This window comes from Carassius auratus, unplaced genomic scaffold (genome assembly GCF_003368295.1).
Source record: "Carassius auratus strain Wakin unplaced genomic scaffold, ASM336829v1 scaf_tig00215810, whole genome shotgun sequence".
In the NCBI taxonomy this organism is placed as follows: domain Eukaryota; kingdom Metazoa; phylum Chordata; class Actinopteri; order Cypriniformes; family Cyprinidae; genus Carassius; species Carassius auratus.
Genome location: NW_020528252.1, coordinates 192,428 through 214,152, shown reverse-complemented (window position 1 = coordinate 214,152; position 21,725 = coordinate 192,428). Strand labels below are relative to the sequence as shown.

General features: G+C 34.6%; 2 protein-coding genes across 2 annotated transcripts; one reads left to right on the top strand and one right to left on the bottom strand.

Annotated features, from left to right (window-relative positions):
• Positions 1-1,817: 1,817 nt before the first annotated feature.
• LOC113095958 (neuromedin-U receptor 2-like) lies at positions 1,818-6,300 on the bottom strand. Its single transcript, XM_026261326.1, has 3 exons — positions 5,888-6,300; positions 4,349-5,302; positions 1,818-2,503 (listed from the first exon to the last, which is right to left on the bottom strand). Exons 2-3 carry the CDS (start codon positions 5,205-5,207, stop codon positions 2,193-2,195), a joined length of 1,170 nt encoding a protein of 389 aa, XP_026117111.1. The 5' UTR covers positions 5,208-5,302; positions 5,888-6,300; the 3' UTR covers positions 1,818-2,192.
• Positions 6,301-20,346: 14,046 nt separating this feature from the next.
• Positions 20,347-21,484, top strand: LOC113095951 (guanylin-like). The gene is made up of 3 exons (XM_026261318.1): positions 20,347-20,506; positions 20,822-21,008; positions 21,118-21,484. The coding sequence occupies exons 1-3, from the start codon at positions 20,435-20,437 to the stop codon at positions 21,174-21,176; spliced, it is 318 nt and encodes a 105-aa protein (XP_026117103.1). The 5' UTR covers positions 20,347-20,434; the 3' UTR covers positions 21,177-21,484.
• The last annotated feature ends 241 nt before the right edge of the window (positions 21,485-21,725 follow it).

Genomic DNA, 21,725 nt, shown 5'->3' with positions numbered 1-21,725 from the left:
TTGGAATGTACATGTTTTGGTGGCCATAATTCATTGTTAGCATTGAAAGGTCAATATGCATTCATACCTTTAACCTTAAGAGTTTTGTACTTGTATCCTCGATCTCCATTATATATTAGTAAGAATAAGTATGGAATTATGAGAATGCAAATAATAATGTTCTCCCAATTATTTGCCCTAGGCTTAGTTTGTACAGTTGAATGAATACAGATCATTTACAAAAACATACCAAAATAAACCATGGGTATCTGCAATTGGAACCTAATTCTGCGGTATATTAGGTGATTTGGAAATAATATACTCAAAACCTTTTTAATATAGACTACAACATTGCTTTATTTCTATATTAATAAACAATTATTGTATCATATATCAATAGAACTTGGTGTTAAACCCATTAATGTTTTTCTTCTCTTTATCATGTTCTATAAATTACAGATCACAAGTCTTCCCCGAGACCGTGACCCATTCATCTCTCATTTATGTCACAGCAGGATGAAGCTGCTAGATTAAACTGTCAACAGGCAAGGTCACCAACATGGGACAGAAACAAATAATGAGCAATGTTTGAAAGTGAAGCCACAGTTCTCCAATCGATATAATAGTTACAATCCACAGATACAAGAAATATTCTAATTCTCAAGATGCTGAATTCTAGTGAAGCACTTTTGGCACAAACATTTCTAAACCAACAATAAAACTCCATCACTGCAACATTTTAACTAGAATCCCCGCACACAGCATTCTTGTACCTGTCAAGCCCCTGCAGTTAATTGAAACATAAAATACACACATTTACGTAATAGTCTGTAAAGATTAATGTGCCATGCAGCTCTTATTGTTCTATTTTCATGATGTATTTTCCAAAGACTCCCGTCTGGGACAAGTATGCTACTTCCTCTCCTCTCTAGTTCTGGAGGCAAGTAGATCGGGGGAACAATGTGCTTTTTACCCCTTCTTTTCATGTCCCCATGACACAGATGACAAAAAAGGACAACTTGTTTCCAATAAGACTGATGGCGATCGTTTAAAATGATTTCTGTCCGTATGACATTTTATACAGTAATACAGTTTAGATGTGTAGGACAGACGTCCACCCATGCTGATAGATAGATAGATAGATAGATAGATAGATAGATAGATAGATAGATAGATAGATAGATAGATAGATAGATAGATAGATAGATAGATAGATAGATAGATTGATAGATTTTTTTAAATGCATTGTATTTATACAGTCTAAATAAATTATCTACATGCATAAATCCTAATTTGAGTGAAAAAGCTTTGAATAAAGAAACAAGGATAATTATGCATATACACTGAATTAAGTAACACTTTATTTTGATAGTCCACTTTAGACAATCTAACAACTAGAAATAACTTTGCAACTACATGTCAACTAGCAGTCATTAGAGTAGACTGTCTGCTTAACATCTGCTAACATTATTTTGATAGTCTTTGCAAGTACATGTCAAATTATTTTACTAATTTTACCATAAGCTAACAGTCTATTAATACTCTAATGAGAGTTAGTTGACATGTAGTTGCAAATTAATGAGCGGTAGTTGATGTGTAGTTGCATAATTTATTTAGTTAGGAGAATGTCTAAAGAAAATAAAGTGTAACCCTCAATTATACAGAACAATTGATACAGACTTTATGTGAATTATAAAGTTGAATTATATTATTATATATATTTTTTTTTAAAACAGATGCATAGCAGAAATTTCGTAATCGGTTAATCAGTGACTTTGGCGTCTCCTGTAATTTCACTAATGTTCACAGGAACAATATCATTGACCACGCGTGGCTTGATAACAAGTGGCATTTCTGCAAAATTGTACATGGTTTTATTTTTGTTCTAATTTTTATTTATTTATTTGGACAGCATGGCCACACTGGTTAGCATTCTCTAAAGTTGGTCTTTGGCTACAAAAAGCCTGATAGACAATACCAATCCAAACCCAGTATGTGTCCATTCACATGTAGTTTTAAGTAAACGTCACTTATTTGCGCAGTATTGTAAATGACCCATTTCACATCTGTCTTTTTCTGTTATTAGCAAGAGGTAACCAAAGCTTCCTATGTGAGATTGCAGAGCATGTTGTCTCACATGAAAGCATTCATTCTCCCTTTCCCACCCGCTGCTGATAATGACAAAAGGAAGTGGGCCGCTCGTGTTCCTGCTCTTAGCCTGGACGTTGGAGATCAGTGGGGTTGTCTTTGGGGATGATGTAGAAAGGCATTGAGTCATTACGAGAAGAGCCTGATGGCAGGCGACTCCACACCAGAGCTTGAAAGCGCTCCCGGAAACGACTGGAGAGAAGGTTGTAGATGAGGGGGTTAACAGCGGAGCTGAGGTAGAAGAGCACACCTGAGATTATGTGCACATATTCAAATATGTTATGCATGTGGTCCGTCCAACTCGTGATGAAGCTCCACAAGAGTCGGTCGATGTGGAAGGGAGCCCAACAGATGGCAAACACTAATACCACCACAACTATAGGGAGAGAGAGAAGGAATCAAGTATATTGTATATAATGTTAGAAAGTTCCAATTGCAATGGACTATTTTGTGATTAATTCAGTTTTAGAATAGATGTACGGTTAATTGCATTTAGTTCACTACAGTTTCAATGTAATTTTTAATGAGACATTGTTTCAAAGGAACTTTATGTAAATATATTGCCTATGAGCAAGATAAAGATGACAAGAGCAAGGAAATGTTTTCTGATGTTTTGAGATAGGGTGAGGAAGAAAGACTTAAATCAATTAATTAAATGACTACATACTATCCAGCTATAAAATATTGATGGGCTAATTGTTTATTCAATTAAAAGTAATCGATAAAGTGCTGCTGGCCGTACTGGTGATGTATCTCAATCTATTGTCAGAGACATTAAAGCAGAGTGAATTTTTTAAACTGAAGGGGTGAGTCACGCAAGGCACTTTAATTGTGTGGAAGTAGTGTTGAAGTCCAACTAAAGATATACTTATTTGAATGTGCTAAAGTGGAACTACTGCAAGCATGCTTAAGGTACAGTACACTTTAAATATCTTACATTTAAAGTTGCATTGAAAGATCATACAATCATTATCAACAGTGACACTAAAACGCATTTTAGGGATAATATTAAGAAGAAAAAAAGGTTAATTATGATATATCATTAGTATGATATGATATCTCATCAGTAAATCTTGACTGATATGTCAGTAAAGTTAATAAATTTATACTTAAAATGAATGAAATAAATGCATTTTAAATTCATTAAATTTTTATGTTAAATCACAAGGCCCTTTTCTAGATAGACGAGCACTGCTAATGCTTCTCTCAAACACTTATAATATAAAGAAACCCTAAAATAGCAATGTGATGAGCTTATAGTTGAGTGTATAATTGAATAGCTTTAATGGGGAGAAATTTGTGCCATTACATTTTGTAACTGTATAGACATATGCTCTATAAAAGCAGATGAAAGTGTCTTGCTTTTAGGTCCCTTTCATTATGTTGGTTCACTTTACTTTGTGAGTTTTACCAGAGCAGAGAGCCATGATATGATCATAACACCTGCTAAAAACTGAAAGGCGCTTTGGGAATAACATCATCGCCATTAAGGAAAGGCATACAGAAGATGTGAAACACAGGGATTTCTTTTGTTGTTGTTGGTTGGTCGGTTGGATTTGGACAATTGTTTGGCTAGAAATTTCACTTCCTCCATAACTTAACACGATGCAGATAGATGTTTTCAGACATCTAAGTGACGCTTTTACTGTGTGACTTAGATTTGCTAGTGGATTAGTGATGCTACTAATTTGGATTTCCTATAATAATGTCCAAAAGGAAATAAAAAATAAATGTTACGTTTTAAAATTCTCTTTTATGAAAATTTAAACCCATAAAGAAAAATACAAAATAGCCTTTTGTTTCTTCTCTATGCCATGCCTTGCATGACTCACTGCTTTAGTTTTTCTATACAGTATATTACTGATATATTTTAACCTAGCAATTAATTCTGCATTAATTTCACTGGTAATTGAGTGAGATGCATGAGAAATACTGCTATCGTGTGGCCTTCCACACACACACACACACACACAAACACACACACGCACAATTTAATAGCACAAATAAAATAAAAGTAACTCGAATAATATATAAATATTTGCAAAAAATTATTTATCCCATACACTGAAGATTTTAATATTCTATTAAATAAATAAATAAATAAATAAATATATATATATATATATATATATATATATATATATATATATATATATATGTACACACACACACACACATATATAAATGTTGTTTTTACTGTAAAAATCTGGCCATCACTTACAATGCATCTTGGTGACCTGCCTCCTCCGTCTGCTGTCCAAATGGATTTTCCAGCTGTCCTGGTTCTTGTCCAGTTTGTCCTTCCTCTGCTTCTGTCCCCTGGCCAGTGTCAGACCAATCATCAGATACAGCACGCTGATCATCATCATGGGGACAAAGTAAAAGAGAACAGTGGTGACTTGGATCACCAAGTTATACATCCATTTGGGCTTGAGGAGGTTGCAGGTAGCTGATTCCAGAACCCTCTCTGGAAGGTACTGGTACTGCAGGCCATGAAGTGATGTGTTTGGGATGGCGCAGATCAGGGACAGAACCCAAACGCTAGCGATGACCCTTTGCGCATGTTTGTTGGTTATGGCATAGCGGGTTTTGAGCGGATGGATGACAGCAATATAGCGTTCAATGCTTAGCACTGTGACGTTGAGCACAGAAGCAAAACAAACCATCTCAAATAAGAAGATCTTGAAACAGCAGATGCTTTCGCCAAAGGGAAAGGGGTAGTTCTGCCAGAGCTCGTAGATTTCCAGCGGCATCCCAAAGAGCAGCACCAGCAGGTCTGAGATGGCCAAGCTAAAAAGATATAAATTGCTGGGTGTCCGCATCTTCCTGTCTTTAGTGATCACGGTGCAAGTGAGGAGGTTTCCCAAGACCCCAGTGATGAAGATGAAGATGTACGTAAAGGTTACAGGAAGGAAGAAAGGAGATCGTCTAGGGCCCAGAAGCTTCAACAGAACATCATCCATGGTCTGAAGCTGACAGCGTCCACTCTCGTTGCCGGTGAAGTTGAATGTAGTGATGTTGCAGAACACATAGTCCTGGTCTGATCCATTCACAGACTCACAAAGGCAGGTCAGAGCCATTATGGCAATCGAGGGAGAAATTATTAAATGTGCCGGTCTTGAAGTAAGCGTTTGAACTGCTACCTCTCAGAGTGTACCTTCAGCATGATGGAGACCTGTGTCAAACAGATTTGTACAATCTTAGTGCAGACTAGCCAGTATAAAGGCTGATGCAGTGGAGGTACATTATAGTGTGTTTACAGGAACATTATCTGCTTTTTTTTCTTGATTACTGTCATTTCCTCAATTGCAAATGGATTTTAATCACCCTGAACAATTAAACATAGCCTGCTTTATCCTGCCAACAAATCACCTGTAGGATTCCTTCTTTTTTTTTTTTTTTTCATTGTGAGCTTTTTCATAAATTTGATATTTAACCATTACCTTGACAAGTAAAATATTTATTATTTAAATGATAGGAGTATTGTTATAAATGTGTGTGTGTGTGCATCTTTTTTTTCTTTTTTAAATCAAAATATATACTAGGCTATATCCATCCAACCAGTTTGGTCTAGGTCTATCAGGTCATATTCATCATTTATTTATTCATAGTTTATTAAAACATATTTGTAAAATATATAGTTGGTATACAGCTGACTGAATTTCAGTTTAAAAATGTACTTTACATAAATGTTACTCCAACAAAAACATCATTTAAGCCTTCAGTGTTTTTAAATTAAGAAATGCTAAAAGACACGCACCTTTCCAGCGTCCTCAATGCACGCGCACCGCATCCAGACTTGTTCTTTCAACTTGATCCCTGTTCACGCACATGTTAAAACGATCGCAGTAAGCAATCAGTGTGTCTGTAAAGCTGTAAGACCCATAGCAGGTGTCATTCACAGTCATCACAGGGTCTCTGCCTTGACTGAGTTGCTCGGATGATGGATCTTTGCGGTGAAGACGCTCCCTAACAGATGACAGGCTGCCGGGCTTTCATCCTTCTCGGTGTTCGTTTCTCAGAGGTTTCATCTGCAAATCAAAATGATTTTGCCTTTGATTGTTTATGCTTCACTCGTTTTAAAGTGGATTCAATGGACCGGTATGGAGGGAGGCAATTTCACGCGCGTCTGTCTGCCTCCAATCACAGTGGCGGATGGTTGAAAATTGTCTAGGTAGGGCGCCAACAATTTTAGCATACATTCCGGTATGATTTATCCCAGTAAAACAAAATAAAAAGTCTGAAGACTTAAAACAATTTATAAATTATAAATTATAAATTGTTTTACCCAGTTTAAGATTCGAGATGACTCCCACAAAACTGTTTTCGACAAGCTTTTTATAGATTAATTTAAACAGTTGTAATTTTCATAATTCACAATTGATGTATTCACTGCAACAACAAAAACTGAGGTATATATACTGTATATATATATATATATATATATATATATATATATATATATATATATATATATATATATATATATATATATATATATATATATTGCATTTGTTTAGAGCATTTTCTATACATATATAAATAACTACAAGTCAAGCTGCAATACCAAACAGGACCACACGGAGAAGCCAACAGAGAACACTACTAGTCGCCTTAACCAGACTGTATATAAATATACACGGATCCATTCAGAATTATTAAACAAAGCAAACCACAAATTAAGAAAGTAAATCAAATAAAAATAAATAAAAACATTCTGAATTTGTCGAATGTGGTGATCTGAAAGCAGGTCGACATGACCAATGACCATACCCATGTAGTATACACACCACAGACCCCTGCAAACCCCTGTAAAAACACGCTTCTTCAGCAAGTGCCCATTATAAAACACTTGTCAGACATGTGACCATACTGAAATGCGCTCGTGCAAAAAGCTATCAGAGAGCACACATACACAGTCTGTTTGTTTGCACATTAATAATGACGGACCCAGACATCCAATAGTGTACGGTTGCAGTATGTCAGTGTCATCGTCTTTACCTCCATTAAACAATCGTCATCCATCAAAATCCTTACTGGTTTGCTTTATTCAGCCCCGACGTCAGCTTAAAGATATTTAATATAGGAATGTGTATTCCCACCAACCGCTGCTCAAGTGTCTTTACTGTATTTTTGATCAAATAAATACAGCCTTGGTGAGCATAAAAGTTAAATTAAAAATTAATTAAAAAAATAGTACCGCTCCATTAATTTTGACCTGTAGTTTGTATGTATGTGTGTGTGTGTGTGTGTGGACGGCTGTATATAGGCTGACAACACTCTCCAGTCTTTATTACTCTTTTTTAGAATATGCCACAGTTTTTATGGAAAATCCATTATTATGAAAAAAACATGGATTTGCCGTGATGAATTTTAGTGCTATCTTTTGCTTAAAAAACTATTTTCATAAGTTTAACGGATGTTCAAGCCTTCTAGGCTCTTAACTAGCTATGCAGTGTGCACTGTACATTCAACTATACTCACACCTTTGGGTCAAATAATTCATAACCTTCTTTGATTGAATTCACTTCAGCTGCATTCATGCATACACTTTCTTTTTAAGTTCTTTAAATTACAATTCTGTTTTTTTATACTGTATATGGGGGGAGTAAAATATGTGAAAAAGGTCTAAAAGATAGAAAGCACTATATGATGAGGAAGTGGATTTAATATCTACTGTATATGTGATTTAAATTTGAACTGGTGGAGTAGAGTGCTCTTGATTTAGATGACAACACTCTGAACTCTGTGTAAATTGGACATGTTCAAAGTGTTAAAACTTTGGGGCTTTTATGAGGTTAGTAGTTCATGTAACTAAAAAATTATATTCATGTAACTTTTACATTTACAGCAATAAGACCAAAACTAAAATCCATGGTGCATTAATTCAAATTTAGATGCACTATTTAGATGCAGTAATTCAAAGATCAGAGCAGGTATATAATCTACAGAAAGAGGGCATTATATGTGTCTAAGCAAACAGTGAAATGCAATGAGGCCTGAGAGGAGATAGAATTGTATGTATATGTTAATGTGTTTAGAAATGTTTTAGTATGCACACAAAATGTCTCAGTAAAAAATTTTTTATAGATTAATTTAAGTAATCTGAGCATCAATAATGGATCATCACCACTAATAACAAATTTTTAAATGAAAACTGAATACCATCAGAATTTTTGTATTTATTTTTTTTTGTATTCAAAGACATTTTCAACCCTTAAAGAACATAAGGTTACATAAAATGAGATTAGATAAGATGACCCTTTATTGATTCAAAGGGAGCCCATGAACAGTACGGTACGGATTTATACCCATTTCAGTGCCTCACAGAGACATTTAATAACACTCACTGAAATAACTCACGAATCTTAAAGACAAAATTATTGTCTGCCAGATAATCTTGTCCAAAAAAGGTTTTTGAAATTTTATGTCACAAGTGCAATACCATGTTATAACCTTTTCAAGGGGCACAATTCTCTATTGTAAATGTTTCTAGGACAACCGAAGTAACACACAAGACACAACAAAATCATAAATGAGAACCATTCAGAATGCTGTATGCTTTAGCAGAATCCATACTGCACAAGTGAGTGGTCTGAAAGTGCTGTGATAAACTGATTCATCTTGTCAAATTTGCTGTCATCCTAATCTCTAAGATTTATGTTTATTTTTGACAGATTACTTCATGATAAAAACTAATCAATAAATGTCTGTTTACAATTATAATTTTACATGAATAATATCTTGAAGCTTTCATCAAGGAAAAAAGTATATTACAACATTCAAAACAATTAGCCTGGGTATAACATAAATATAACATTAATATATTAATTAAAGTGACCAGTAAAATCAAGTATGGAAAGTTTGGACATAACTTTTTTTATGTTTTTAATTTGTTTGGTTAATTTTGACATAAAAATATTACATAAAGTAGCACAATAATAATAATAATAATAATAATAATAATAATAATAATAATAATAATAATAATAAAAAAAAATAATAAAAATAAATATCTTCCAAACCATGTCTTTACTTTTCCCAGATACACGTTGATAAACCTAAGAGCAGTCGGGACAGATTTCAGGGGAAATACCATTCTTACCATAGATTGTCTTATTATTGGGAGTTGAGAATGTCTTTAAAAGTAATTTACTTACCACTGGAAAAAGCATAATGGCTAAATGGCTAATCACTTTGAGGCACCTCGGCCAATCATACAATGACAGTGATGTCAGTGGCTGGCTTTCACAGTTTTATGACAGTCAGTTGTAGTTTATTGTTGCACAGTAAAAATAGTATTCTGTTCATTTAAAAAAGCAGCATGACTGGGCATACATAACACTGATGCTAGTCCTAAAAAATTAATTTATTTGTTGAAAGCCATAGAAAGAATACATTTTTATTTTTTAAAAAGTGTTATATCATCATCATACGCAGCTGTTACAAGTCACATTTCAAGTTTATTTATTGAAACTCGGAAGCCATAGAAAGAACATATTTTATTTTCATTACTAAGTTCTTGAAGTGGGGCGATACGCACTGGTATGCATTACCGGCACTTCAATATATTAGTCTTTAGCGTACTGCCATTTTTCATGCATACCAGCACTTCTGACATGTTGCCGGTGCTGAGTCAATGCATCAGTGTCTGGGTTTTGTATAATGAATCCTGGCTGGCAGATTATGCGCTGGTCAGTGGTTTAGTTATTCTGAATGGATCCGTATGGTAGCACGTATCAGCAGGTTTAGTGATCTTTTGTCGTCTCACAGTTGTACTGTATAGCAGCTTAACTGGTGCTTATATTAAAAATGCTCCAAACTGTTTTCTTTCTTTCTTTTAGCATTATATACAGTTCATACATTGGGAATTATGGAAATGTATTTATGTTTGAGGGGGGGCACTTCTTTTTTTCACTTCAAGCACTGATACAATATAATACATTTATTCAAATGCATTGTGTCAACATAAGGAATTTGGACACATAATAGTCATTACAACTCAAGTCTAATTTTCAGGTAAAACCTAAAAACCAAAGAAAGAAAACATAAATATTTTCTAGAAATACAACTACAAAACCCCACTCGCAATTCATAAAACTCTACTCAGAAGTGCATCACTTCACTCTGATACACGTGCATCAAATATAACAGGGCATGGCAAACGTGAAAAATCACACGTGTACTGCTGCGAGTTTTTTACACAAGCTTCAACACAATTTTCTCCTCCTCCCACATAAACAAAACCCCTCAATACAATAAAATAAAATTTTTAAAAAACCCTGATCCCCCCAAATCCAGAATTGATGTCCGTTGATTCCATGTCTGTTGATCTGTTCCATGTCACTCATATACACACCAACATAGTCTCTGATCACAAACAGGGCACCATACATTCATCCCCTTCGACTCATTTCAATAAATTATTTATCTGACAACAGAGTCCTCTTTTCAACAATTCATTCATCCTGCACAAAAAAAGGTCAAGCAAGCCTGCTTCTCCAGTCTTGTCTGCTCCTTATATCCAACCTTTTCATTCACTCTGCTCCAGGTGATTCACATCATTAATCAAAGTGCCTCCCATGCCCCACTTGACAGTTCACATTAACATTTTTGTCAAGGTAAAATCTTATAATAGTTCCTAACGAAAGTGTTGAGTGTAAAACATGTTGAAGATTAGCAAACAGGTTGTCGATTCCTTAAATGATACATTTAATCCACTGCAAAATCAATCTTTTCTATCTAAAATTTAGAAATAAAAGGCATTTTTATATCCTGATTTTAGTTCTCTGACTTGAATGATCTGTTTGAAGGGGCGTGTCTGCTGTGAGATTCAGAGTAAACGCCAACTGTCGTGATTGGCTGACATCTTTGCACTGGAAATGCGTATTACACCACACTCAGATACTATTACAATAATAGTTATTTTATTATTATTTTTTTTTTACTGTTACAGCTGTCGAGATTAACGAATCGTGGAAGTGTTGATTATAGCATTATTTGTTTTATCTTTTCCCATCACATGAAAGGCTGCAGTGATGAGCGTTGATTAGACAGTCTGTTTATAGCGTGAATGCAGTGATCTCGTCTTCTCTCACAAAAATGCTTTCACCACAACTAACAGCAAACACAATATCCACATGAATACAGTAAGAGTTTCGTCGTTCAGCATAACAGCGTCATTCATTATAACGGCAGTTTGGGCACGTGTACAGATATACTCGCAATATGTGATTGACAGCTATAAACGATATAAAGGCATTCTTTGATCACTCTCTGTCTTTTAATAACCATTTAAATAACAGATTTGTTTCATGCTGTGCTACTAAGAGAAAGAATGTGACGCTGATTGTTTAGTCACTGGCTTATTCACTGATGCATAAACAGTATTAAACGATTTAGAAAGAAAGTCAGTGTGAACTTGAATAATTAGCTACACATCAGAAATCACTGATCACAGATCTGGCGTTAATGAACACTGTTACTCACTGTTTGTGGCAGTGATGTCTGTTTGTAATGCCTGTGCTGACATTGCGACTGAATTATATGTAAATGTTTGGGCAGGCAAGGCAGACAAAGGGGAGGTAACCTTTCCCCTTATGACGACATATAAGGGGAAGATTCCAGATCGGTCGTCTGAGGTCTCATTTTCTCAAGGGCAGAACAGGACACCCAGAGCTTGGTTTACAACTATCGAAACGTCTAACCACTGGAGGACCATTGACAGGCTAGGGAAACTCATATTAATGTTAAAAAACCTCATAAAGTGACATTTTCATGTCACTAGACCTTTATGATGGAGACCCAATTTCCAGATAACACCCAATTTGTCCTGACACTGATTACTCTGGCACATGTATGGTGTGTAAGTAGTGTGAAGCTGAGAGGAGGTTGTCAGGAGCGAGAAATATTGACCATGGACCATGTAAAATGTCAAACCTCTGAAACACTGGTTGTAAAAACAACAACAACAACAAATGAACAGAGCAGCATCTACAAGCAAAAAGGGAAAGCGATAAGCTCTGTAATAAAACCTGAATCAACATTAGCTTGGCCTTTCAGAGGTGGCAAGAATTAATGTTAAATTAATGTAAATTTGTTACGTCATACGTCATTGTTACATCATACCTCAGTATTTCCCAGAAGGTCAACAACAGCACAAGAAATGGCACCTGCTCAAATGACATATTTTTTAGATTTCCATGTACACCACATTCATCTGCTCAGAGGAGCAAAGCTGAAGCACAACCAGTGCTCTTCTACAAGTCACATGCAGTGTTATGTTTAACCGCTAGGGAGTAAAAGGTTACATAGCATAACAATGACACTCCTTCACTGTGATAAGAATTACTATAATGTACACACTCTTGTAACTTATATAAAGTAAATTAAATTGCCCAGGTAAACAATACAGTATCATAAGAGTAGTCACAAGCATCTTCATTCTTGAGATATTCACAGCACGGACATCACCTGGCAACTATTAACCAACTGTGACACTGGGATGCTCTTGTTACTCATATCCCGGTAAAATCTTGCCTGGTCACGCTTGGCCTTTGTGAGTGCATGTCTGCTTTGGCCTGCCATGAAATCATCGTTGGAACAAAGTCACCCATGAGTAAGCACTGTGTTCTTTTATATTGACTTGCTGTTGCCATAGCAGAGATCAATCCCAAATCCAAAACTTTGAGTCAGTTCACACTTAAGGAACATGTTTGCAAATAATTTATGACTCCGTATCAGTTTGGACTTCTGTTTCGAGGCACAACATGTTCAATGAGGAAGTTAGAATGAATCCTGTTCATTAAGTTTCTAATGAATCCATCTGCAGGACCAGAGAAGGATTTGATGATGGTGCAAGGCAGGGATCCAAAAGTCTGTGACCACACTGAAATATTTAAACCTAGGAATAGACAGTAAGGTCTAATAAGGTCATTATAATGAAATGTAGTCATCATGATTATCAGGTACTTATCAAGTTCATGCAGCTTGATTAGTGCTGTCATTAAAGGAATTGTTCACCCACCCCATTGTTTACTCACAGTATTAAAGATGTAGATGAGTTTGTTTCTTCATCAGAACAGATTGGAGATATTTAGCATTGCATTATTTGTTCAACAGTGGATGCTCTGTAGTGAATGGGTGCTGTCAGAATGAGAATCTAAAAACAGCTGATAAAAACATCACAATAATCCACAAGTGATCCATCAAATAATGTCCTGAAAGTTTCAGCAAACTTTCATTTTTGGGTGAGCTAGTTCTTTAAAGAAAATGGGACATAAACAAATAAACAGAAAGAAATGGGGTGGTGTTGGCACAGTGGATAAGATGCATGCCTTTGGTGTGAGAGACCCGGGTTTGAATCCACTGTGAGACACCAATGTGTGCCTGAGCAAGTGTAGGATTTAGGCTGAGTGGATTCCATAAGCGGGTCTTTATTATAGGATCTGAGCATAAAATCCAAACAATAGACACAACTCATGGTCAGGTCACAGGCTTGTGTCAAAACACAGGCAAAACAATCCACTGGCAGACAAATCCAAAACAGTAATCCAAAAACGTGAGCCAAAAGAGCAAAAGCAAAGGTCATAACAAGTATCAACAATGGAACAATGAAAGAACGCTTAGTAAGGCAGTGAACTGGCAATACTTCGCAAAGTAGCAGTACAAACAAATGACTTAAATACAGGGTGTGGAACTGATGTGGCAGGAACAGGAAGTGGCAGAGTTCAATATTCAGGTGAAGGCTCCCTCTGTTGGACTGGAGCCTGATCAAACGTTACAGCAAGACACTTAAGCCCTAGTTGCGACCTCTGACATATATGTAGCAATTGTAAGTCACTTTGGATAAAAGTGTCAGATAAATGTTAAGAAAGTCTTAAATTTCTCTTATTTTATTTTTTCAATAAAAACTTTCACTCGAACTGTGCAGATTATATAAAAATGTTCGGTTCCAAAATGCAATAAATCCATTTGGATTAATTTTAGTAAAAATGTGTTTTCTTTACCCAGAAAGTGGCAAGATGAAAACCACTGTTTTCTGTTTCAAACCTTCACATAGCATCTTTAGGTTATACTGTAACAACATTAAAAAAATCAAATCCAGGTTTTGATCTTCAAAGATTTATTATAAAATTTTATTTATGTTTTTCCCCAAAATGCAATAATTCCATGGCACTTTTTTTTCTCAAAATGTAATAAATCCATTGAATCAATTTGAACACAACATAGTAAGTTGATCCACATATGACAGCCTCTGAACTTGGTCTATGTAATCTTATTCGGGCACTGGACTTAAAATACATTCATCAGTCATCGCTTCCAAAATGAATTCAACAGGTCATCTTATTAATGGTATAAATTAATAACAGCAACAAAATACAATTTAATCATGTACAAGACCATTAACAATATCACATTAGACCACAAAAAAATTCCAAAATGACATTTCCCTTACATTTAACTTCCTAAAGTGCATTCATCTTTGCCATGTCACATTTATTTAGTTGACTAGTGCTATGTGCTGTATTAACAAAACATAAATGGCATTAATAAAAACACTAACACTGACAAGCTAAGCGATATCACATTCATAATCGAATGTGATTCATCTAATGAATGCAATTTAGCGTTGCTTGTCTGTGATCTACGGCTCTGTGTAATGCATCTGAATAATTTCCGTCTGAATGCACGTGATGGAGATTTACCGGTATCACAGAACCGGCTTTACTGAGGAGATGCGCATGACAATCACATGCGATTTATCGTGCAGCCCTTGTCTGCGAATATCGCATTTCGCGTAAAATTAAACATTATCATTCTGATTTTTTTTTTTTTTTATGTCGTTTATTGCATTTTGGAACTATTTTGGAACAAACTCTTCATAAATTTTTATAATGAAATAAAAAAATTAATTAAATTAGAAAAATACATTTTCTTCATGGTCTTATCCAATCAAATATATTGTCTTATTAAATGTCTTATCCTTTACCATGCTAAATCAATGACTCCACTTCATGAGGCACTCAATATAGTGAGAGATAATGTAAGCGCTGTAACAGAAATGTTCAACTATTGTAAACCTCTGGCCCAAAAGAGTTAATGTCTCACAGATAAAGATTATGCAGGTTTATAAAAGAACAAAAGGATGACCATATAAACACAAGCAGTTTCGTTAATGTGTGTGAGATTTAAGAATATGGAAAATATAGGGTATATTAAAAAATAAATAGGTCACAGACATTTTAGTCTCTATTGCAAGAGGTTTACAGATACAAATCTGTTTTGGGGTTCCCACTGTTAATCATAATTATATATATATATATATATATATATATATATATATATATATATATATATATATATATATATATATATATATATATATATATATATATATATATATGATTAATGTGATCTACTGTAACCCCACGGACAGATGAGTATTTTCTTTACAGTTCCAGTTTGACAACAGCGTGAGGTCATTAAAGATCTCCCATATTTATAGAATCAGCTATTTATCAACTAGACTGTCTACAAAGATCCTGTAACATATTAGTGTCTTACATAATTTAGATTACTTTTAAATCCCATGACGTACATCTGTGCTTGTAAAACACACACATGGCGTGAGAGAACATTTTACACCATAAGTCTTGATTGAGAGTCTTTTGTTTATGCAGTAAAATCAGCCTTTTCCTTAAATTATTTTATAGATGTATTTCAAATATTTTAAATCTTGACATTTATCCATAAAAAAAAAAAAAAACATACTTTTTGGACAGGTTTATGAATGAATTAGCTTTGCAATCACGGCCAACATGGGCATGATTACAGTTTTGAATTATACAGAAATGTGGCTGCAATATTAGTCCTGAAAATCCTGAAATTATGCCTTAATTTATAAATACAGCTGCATAATTAGCATAAAAAATAGTTTTTTCCTTCTTGAGCTAAAACAAAACAATGCAAGTGCAAATCAGTCGGCTGACATTCATTTAACTGATATAATATCTCTCACGTTTCAAATTACTATGTTAATACATTTTCGCCTCAACCACAATGTAGCGCAAAATTGCTTCGCTTTTAATGTTGTTTATGGTTGATTACAGACCAGCTATTTGAACCAGGAAAAAAAATATGAATATCCTATAAAAACTGTCAACAAGTTTAGGTGCCATATCAGTTTTACACATTAACATAATGTCAAGGATAAGCCTTGTGCATATTCTTACATTAAAATGATTATGGTAGCATGAGAGTTTGGTTTGTTTCTATGTATTTGTTGTAAATGAATCCCAGTGCAAGTTTTAGCTGAAGTGGAATATAAAAATGAAACTGTATACATCCTCATTAATTTCCTTGCATTTTCAGCTTTGTTTTCCAAGCAGCATTGACTTCCTTTTCAATCAGACAAATACATTAATTGAAGTTCTGTGTTTCCCTTTCGGATACAAAGCTCAAGAAGACAAGAGTTCAATTATTAGACCATGACGTGAGTCACCATCCGGGGGCAGCTGTCTCCGGTCCATGTCACTGATAGGTGAAAGATTTCACAAGCTCTGTGACTGTGTTGATCTGATTATCAGGCAGTAGAAAAAAAAGACGTTTTTGAGTTTTTTTCCATCAGAGGAGACAGTCACAAAACATAAGTAAAATGTGAGCTCCTAATGTTAGTACACAGCAAATAGTTAACGAGTTCAAGAAGTGAGCAAAAGATAAGTGACTGCAAAATGTATTCATTCTGAGGGCTCAGAAAAACAACAACAGTTTTCAACAGTAGTTGTTCTAATTATTTTATTTATTTATTTATTTATTCGTTCGTTCGTTCATTCATTCATTTTTTCTGCTTATATAATCTCCATTTTAGCCTGTTACCTACAACTGGCCCCATTATCTATTTGGACCCCTTAGATATTGTGACAATAAATGTCAGGGGTAAAGTTCTGGGTTAATTGTACCTGTTTACCATGCTTAATTTATTTTTAATGCATAATTGCATTAGAAATTTGTACTTTAATCAAGTACTGTGAAATTAAATAAATATATTACTGAAATATAAAAGTATATGATTACGATTTTATCTTTAAAGAACAAAGTATATATAGAGAGAGAGAGAGCGATAGATTGATTTACTCAATGTTCATGTGAGCTGTCATTCACGTCATCCACACAGAGGTACTTTTGGCACATTTGGCACAATATCTGCTCGATATGACTGGCTTGAAGTCCTATCATTATGAACACAGGTGAGACAGGTTTAGCTATGGACAGGTTTTTTAGTCCTGATTTAGACTTCCGCTCTCCGAGGGGCATTACATTTGTTTGAAAAAAAAAAAATCAGATCAAAAATTTACTTCACTGAAAAATCATTGTAAATATCCTCTCATCTGACATGCTCTTTCCTTTCATGCGTCATCTCAAATAAATATGGACCATCTGCAGTTGTTTAACATTGGCCTGCATCAAAACGTTTAGAATTGCAAAGGACGATGCTTGTAATACACAATATGCTGGAGCAGGAGCACAAGGAAATAAAAAAATGAAAGATGTTCTCTTCATAAGCGGTGTCTTATAAAACCTAGTTTTCGGTGAATTATATTTGATTTAGACACAAATGATGTGCTCTCATGAATGCAAGCTTTCACTGACTAATAATTCAGGTTCAGATCTGGCCTGTCATTACCCAAACCCATTTACTCCCCTCTCCACTCTTCTGTTGATCAAATGAACAAAACAGAAAAATATTCAATATAAGGCAATGAATTAAGAAAATGCAACTATTAAAAAAATGTATTCGATCATTTTTAATATTTGTAATCATTTTATATTGAACATCTAAACCATTTTTATTGGTACAGGCTTTATAAAACACAATGAACTGTTTCAGTATTAATTAAAGTTTAATATTTTCTATCTACTTTATTTTTATGTTCATGCAAAGGGACTTACAATATATTTTAGACATTTTCCACTGTCCTGAATTCGTTCTCACAGCTCTTGGAGTGTCTGATGCAAAGGTCAAAGCAGTTACGGTGTAATTAGGGCCATTAAATCATAAAGCAGTTTTAAAACAGAACGCGCCTTCACAGGGAGGAGATTATTGACAATATTAAGTAAACACAATACATAATGATCATTGTCTTTGAGCCATGATAAGCAATGGCATATTAAAGCATGGGAAGCTTCCTATGTACAAACAGGAGCGTTGGGTTCTGCCTGACGTCCACATGCACTTGATAAGTGTGAGATATGTGGGTTGTGTTGGAAGCTGAAAATGTGTTTATGAATGTCCGTAGTGCGAACAATCACGTATATTGACAAAGGAAAGAAGAGGCTTGGTCGATAAGGAGTTGCAATGCTGAAGTTAAATGATGTCATCAGGTGTGGGCACCATCACAGTATCAAACTAAAGCTTTTAACCTGGTAATTATTAGAATTATACACAAATTGAAATTTCATTTAGCTGAACTGAAGGTTTGAGTGGATTGAACAGATTATTGTGTGAAACTTTAAAGAAGAAACTTTCTGATTAATGATTAAGGGCTTTATCAGAACCTGACAGACATCAGTCTTAATGTTCATTTTATCAGCACGGATAACTGAATAGAGTATCTTTATACTAATACATATCTAAAAAAAATAAGCAATTTAATGATAATTATTGATAATGGTTTAATATGAACTTTCATACACTGCCCATTTAGCATATTGATTTTGATTGCATAATAGTGATTTGTAACTGATAACTGAACAGTGAAGTTTAATCTTTTTTTAGTTCTTAAACAATATCCAGTTAACGTGCGACATGAATATGCTTCCATAGTAATGTTGAAGAATCAGATCCACTTTGTTGTACTTCCCTGGTGGGCCTTAACTAGTTTTGTGGCAAGGCCCAAACTTAAAACTGAACTTGTGGTGACCCAAAACAGCACAAATTACACTAGAGTTATTAAAACATGCCTCTTATGCTCACCAGGGTTGCATGTATTTAATTGAAATACAATAAAAACAGCAATAATGTGAAATATTTTTACAATTAAATTTTTTATTTACTGTAATTTATTTCTGTTATTGATATTTCAGTTTTCGGTAACACTTTAGAATAAGGTTCCATTAGTTAATGTTAGTTAATGTATTAATTAACATGAACAAACAATGAATAATACATTTATTACTGTATTTATTCATCTTCGTTAATGTTAGTTAATGAAAATACAGTTATTCATTGTTAGTTCATGGTAATTCACAGTGCATTAACTAATGTTAACAAGCACAACTTTTGATTTAAATAATGCATTAGTAAATGTTGAAATTAACATGAACTAAGACTTATAAATGCTGTAGAAGGATTGTTCTTGCTTAGTTCATGCTAAGGAAAGTAGTTAACTAACATTAACTAATGGAACCTTATTCTAAAGTGTTACCCAGTTTTCAGTGTCACATGATCCTTCCGATCATTCTAATATGCTAATATTGCTAATTAATAATGTTAAAAACAGTACTTTTGTGTCAACTGTGATACTTTTTTTTTCAGGGTTCTTTGATAAATAAAAAATTCAAAAGAGCTGAGCAAAATATTGTATTTCTTTAAGCATGAAGCCTTAACCGTGTTGACAACTGACATATTTGCACCAAAATACACCGCCATTAGATTAATATGCATGAGTGTATATTTAGTTACATTTTATTATTTCTTTGCCGTCCTGCATGACCTTTTCAGAACGTTTTGTGCAATGACCCACTAGATGTGAACCAGTGACCTAGACTAAATGTTTGCAATAGGCAATCTTATGATATTCTTTACATTTGTATATTTTTACATAGTTATATATCACTCACTTAGGGTCCCGAGAAAGTCAGTTTTCAAAGATCCACAGAGGAATGTATGTTTCGTACAGCATGGTATATTAGATCATTAGTGTAATATTTGCAGAACGTGTACTGCAGACAATGACTAAACATGTAGTCATAGCCTGTGTGTGTGCTCATTGGGTGGTTATTAATTAACCCAAACTAGAGAATGAAGAACAGGCCACAAGGCAAACCTAACTAAAAGATCCATAAAAGTGCATGTCACAACTACAGACGAGGTCACGTAGGATTTATGAATTCTGTTTTACGACATTGTAAAATTTATCCTCTTTATTCATTAACAGCAAAGAAACAATGGCCGGATCTGATAGGCTGGTGGTCTGACCCTTTCCTATATAAGAGGAGAAGGGAAAGAGGAGAAAGGCAGAGATTGCATTGACAACAACCGAAAAACATTTTATAACTAAACACTTCTCGAGAAGAAGCAGCCAGCATGAAAACCATTTTGTCTGTCGCTTTCCTCATCGTGGCTCTTTGCCTGGTCTCTGAGGCTGTGCAAGTCCAGGTAAGTTCAAGCTTTTATTGTAAAAAAAAAAACTCTTACTAATTTAAATGAACCTTATGAATACTCTATTCCATGACTTATGGACGTAATATCCTTAGAATTGCACCAATTTGCAGCTGACTTCATTCTGAAACCTGTATATTGTTGCATTTGTAGCTCAAATGTGTATTCAATAAATGTATGAGTTGTTTGAGCTATTTATAAAGAATCATTCAGCCAAAGGTTATTAAGTTTAAGTCAACGGTCAATGCTGAGGCATAGTTCGATCATTGCATTCAGACTCATCCGTTTATTTCTACGATTTCCCTCCTGCAGGAAGGCGATTTTTCTTTTTCACTGGACTCGGTGAAAGTTCTCCAGCAATTAATCGGCCAACCACAAACACAAAACCCTCGGTTGACCAAGACGAGCTACTTTTCTGTATGTTCCAATCCCACGCTGCCTCAGGAGTTTGTGCCTCTGTGCATGAAGAGAGGAGCAACAATGTCCTTCGCTAGGCTAGGTAATAGCCCTGGTTTACTTTTAAAACCATGCTCAATAATCGTACACAATGTACTGTAAATAAATAACATTTTAATGTCTAACCTGAGATCCTGTTATGTCTGTTTCAGCATCTGTGCCTGTGGACGTCTGTGAAATATGTGCTTTTGCGGCCTGTACTGGTTGCTAATTCCTTCCATCATCCCCTCGCTTGATTATCATCACCTTCACTTCATAAAATCCGCGTACTTTCATCTTCTGCCATAAGTTCTAACAATTGAACATTGCGAATGTTGCCTGAATGGCAGAACACGGTTTATGAACTGTTACTTAAATTTAATTCCCTTCTTTTCTTTCCCATGTTTTGTTACAACACATATTTCATTTATTTAAGAAAGAAGTGTCTTTTTTATTTGACTGTTTCTCTGTTTTATACTCCTTTATGTGTGGCAATGCCTCAGTGTTCAATAAAAAAGAATAAAAAAAGCCGAAAATCTGTTTCCTGTGCATCATGTATTATATTTATTGTTCAAAGAAATTGATTGATGTTGCAAAAATGTTATACAATTTTACAGCCGAAACTAGGCAATTAGTTCATTTGTAATGAATGAAGATGTCAAGATGTCTGAGTGCAAACCATTTCATGTCATTCTTTTTGATTGGCATAGGGGGAGCAGACTACCTCATGTTTATATTCAGTCAATTTGAAAGCAACATACCCATGGAGTTCTTGATGAGG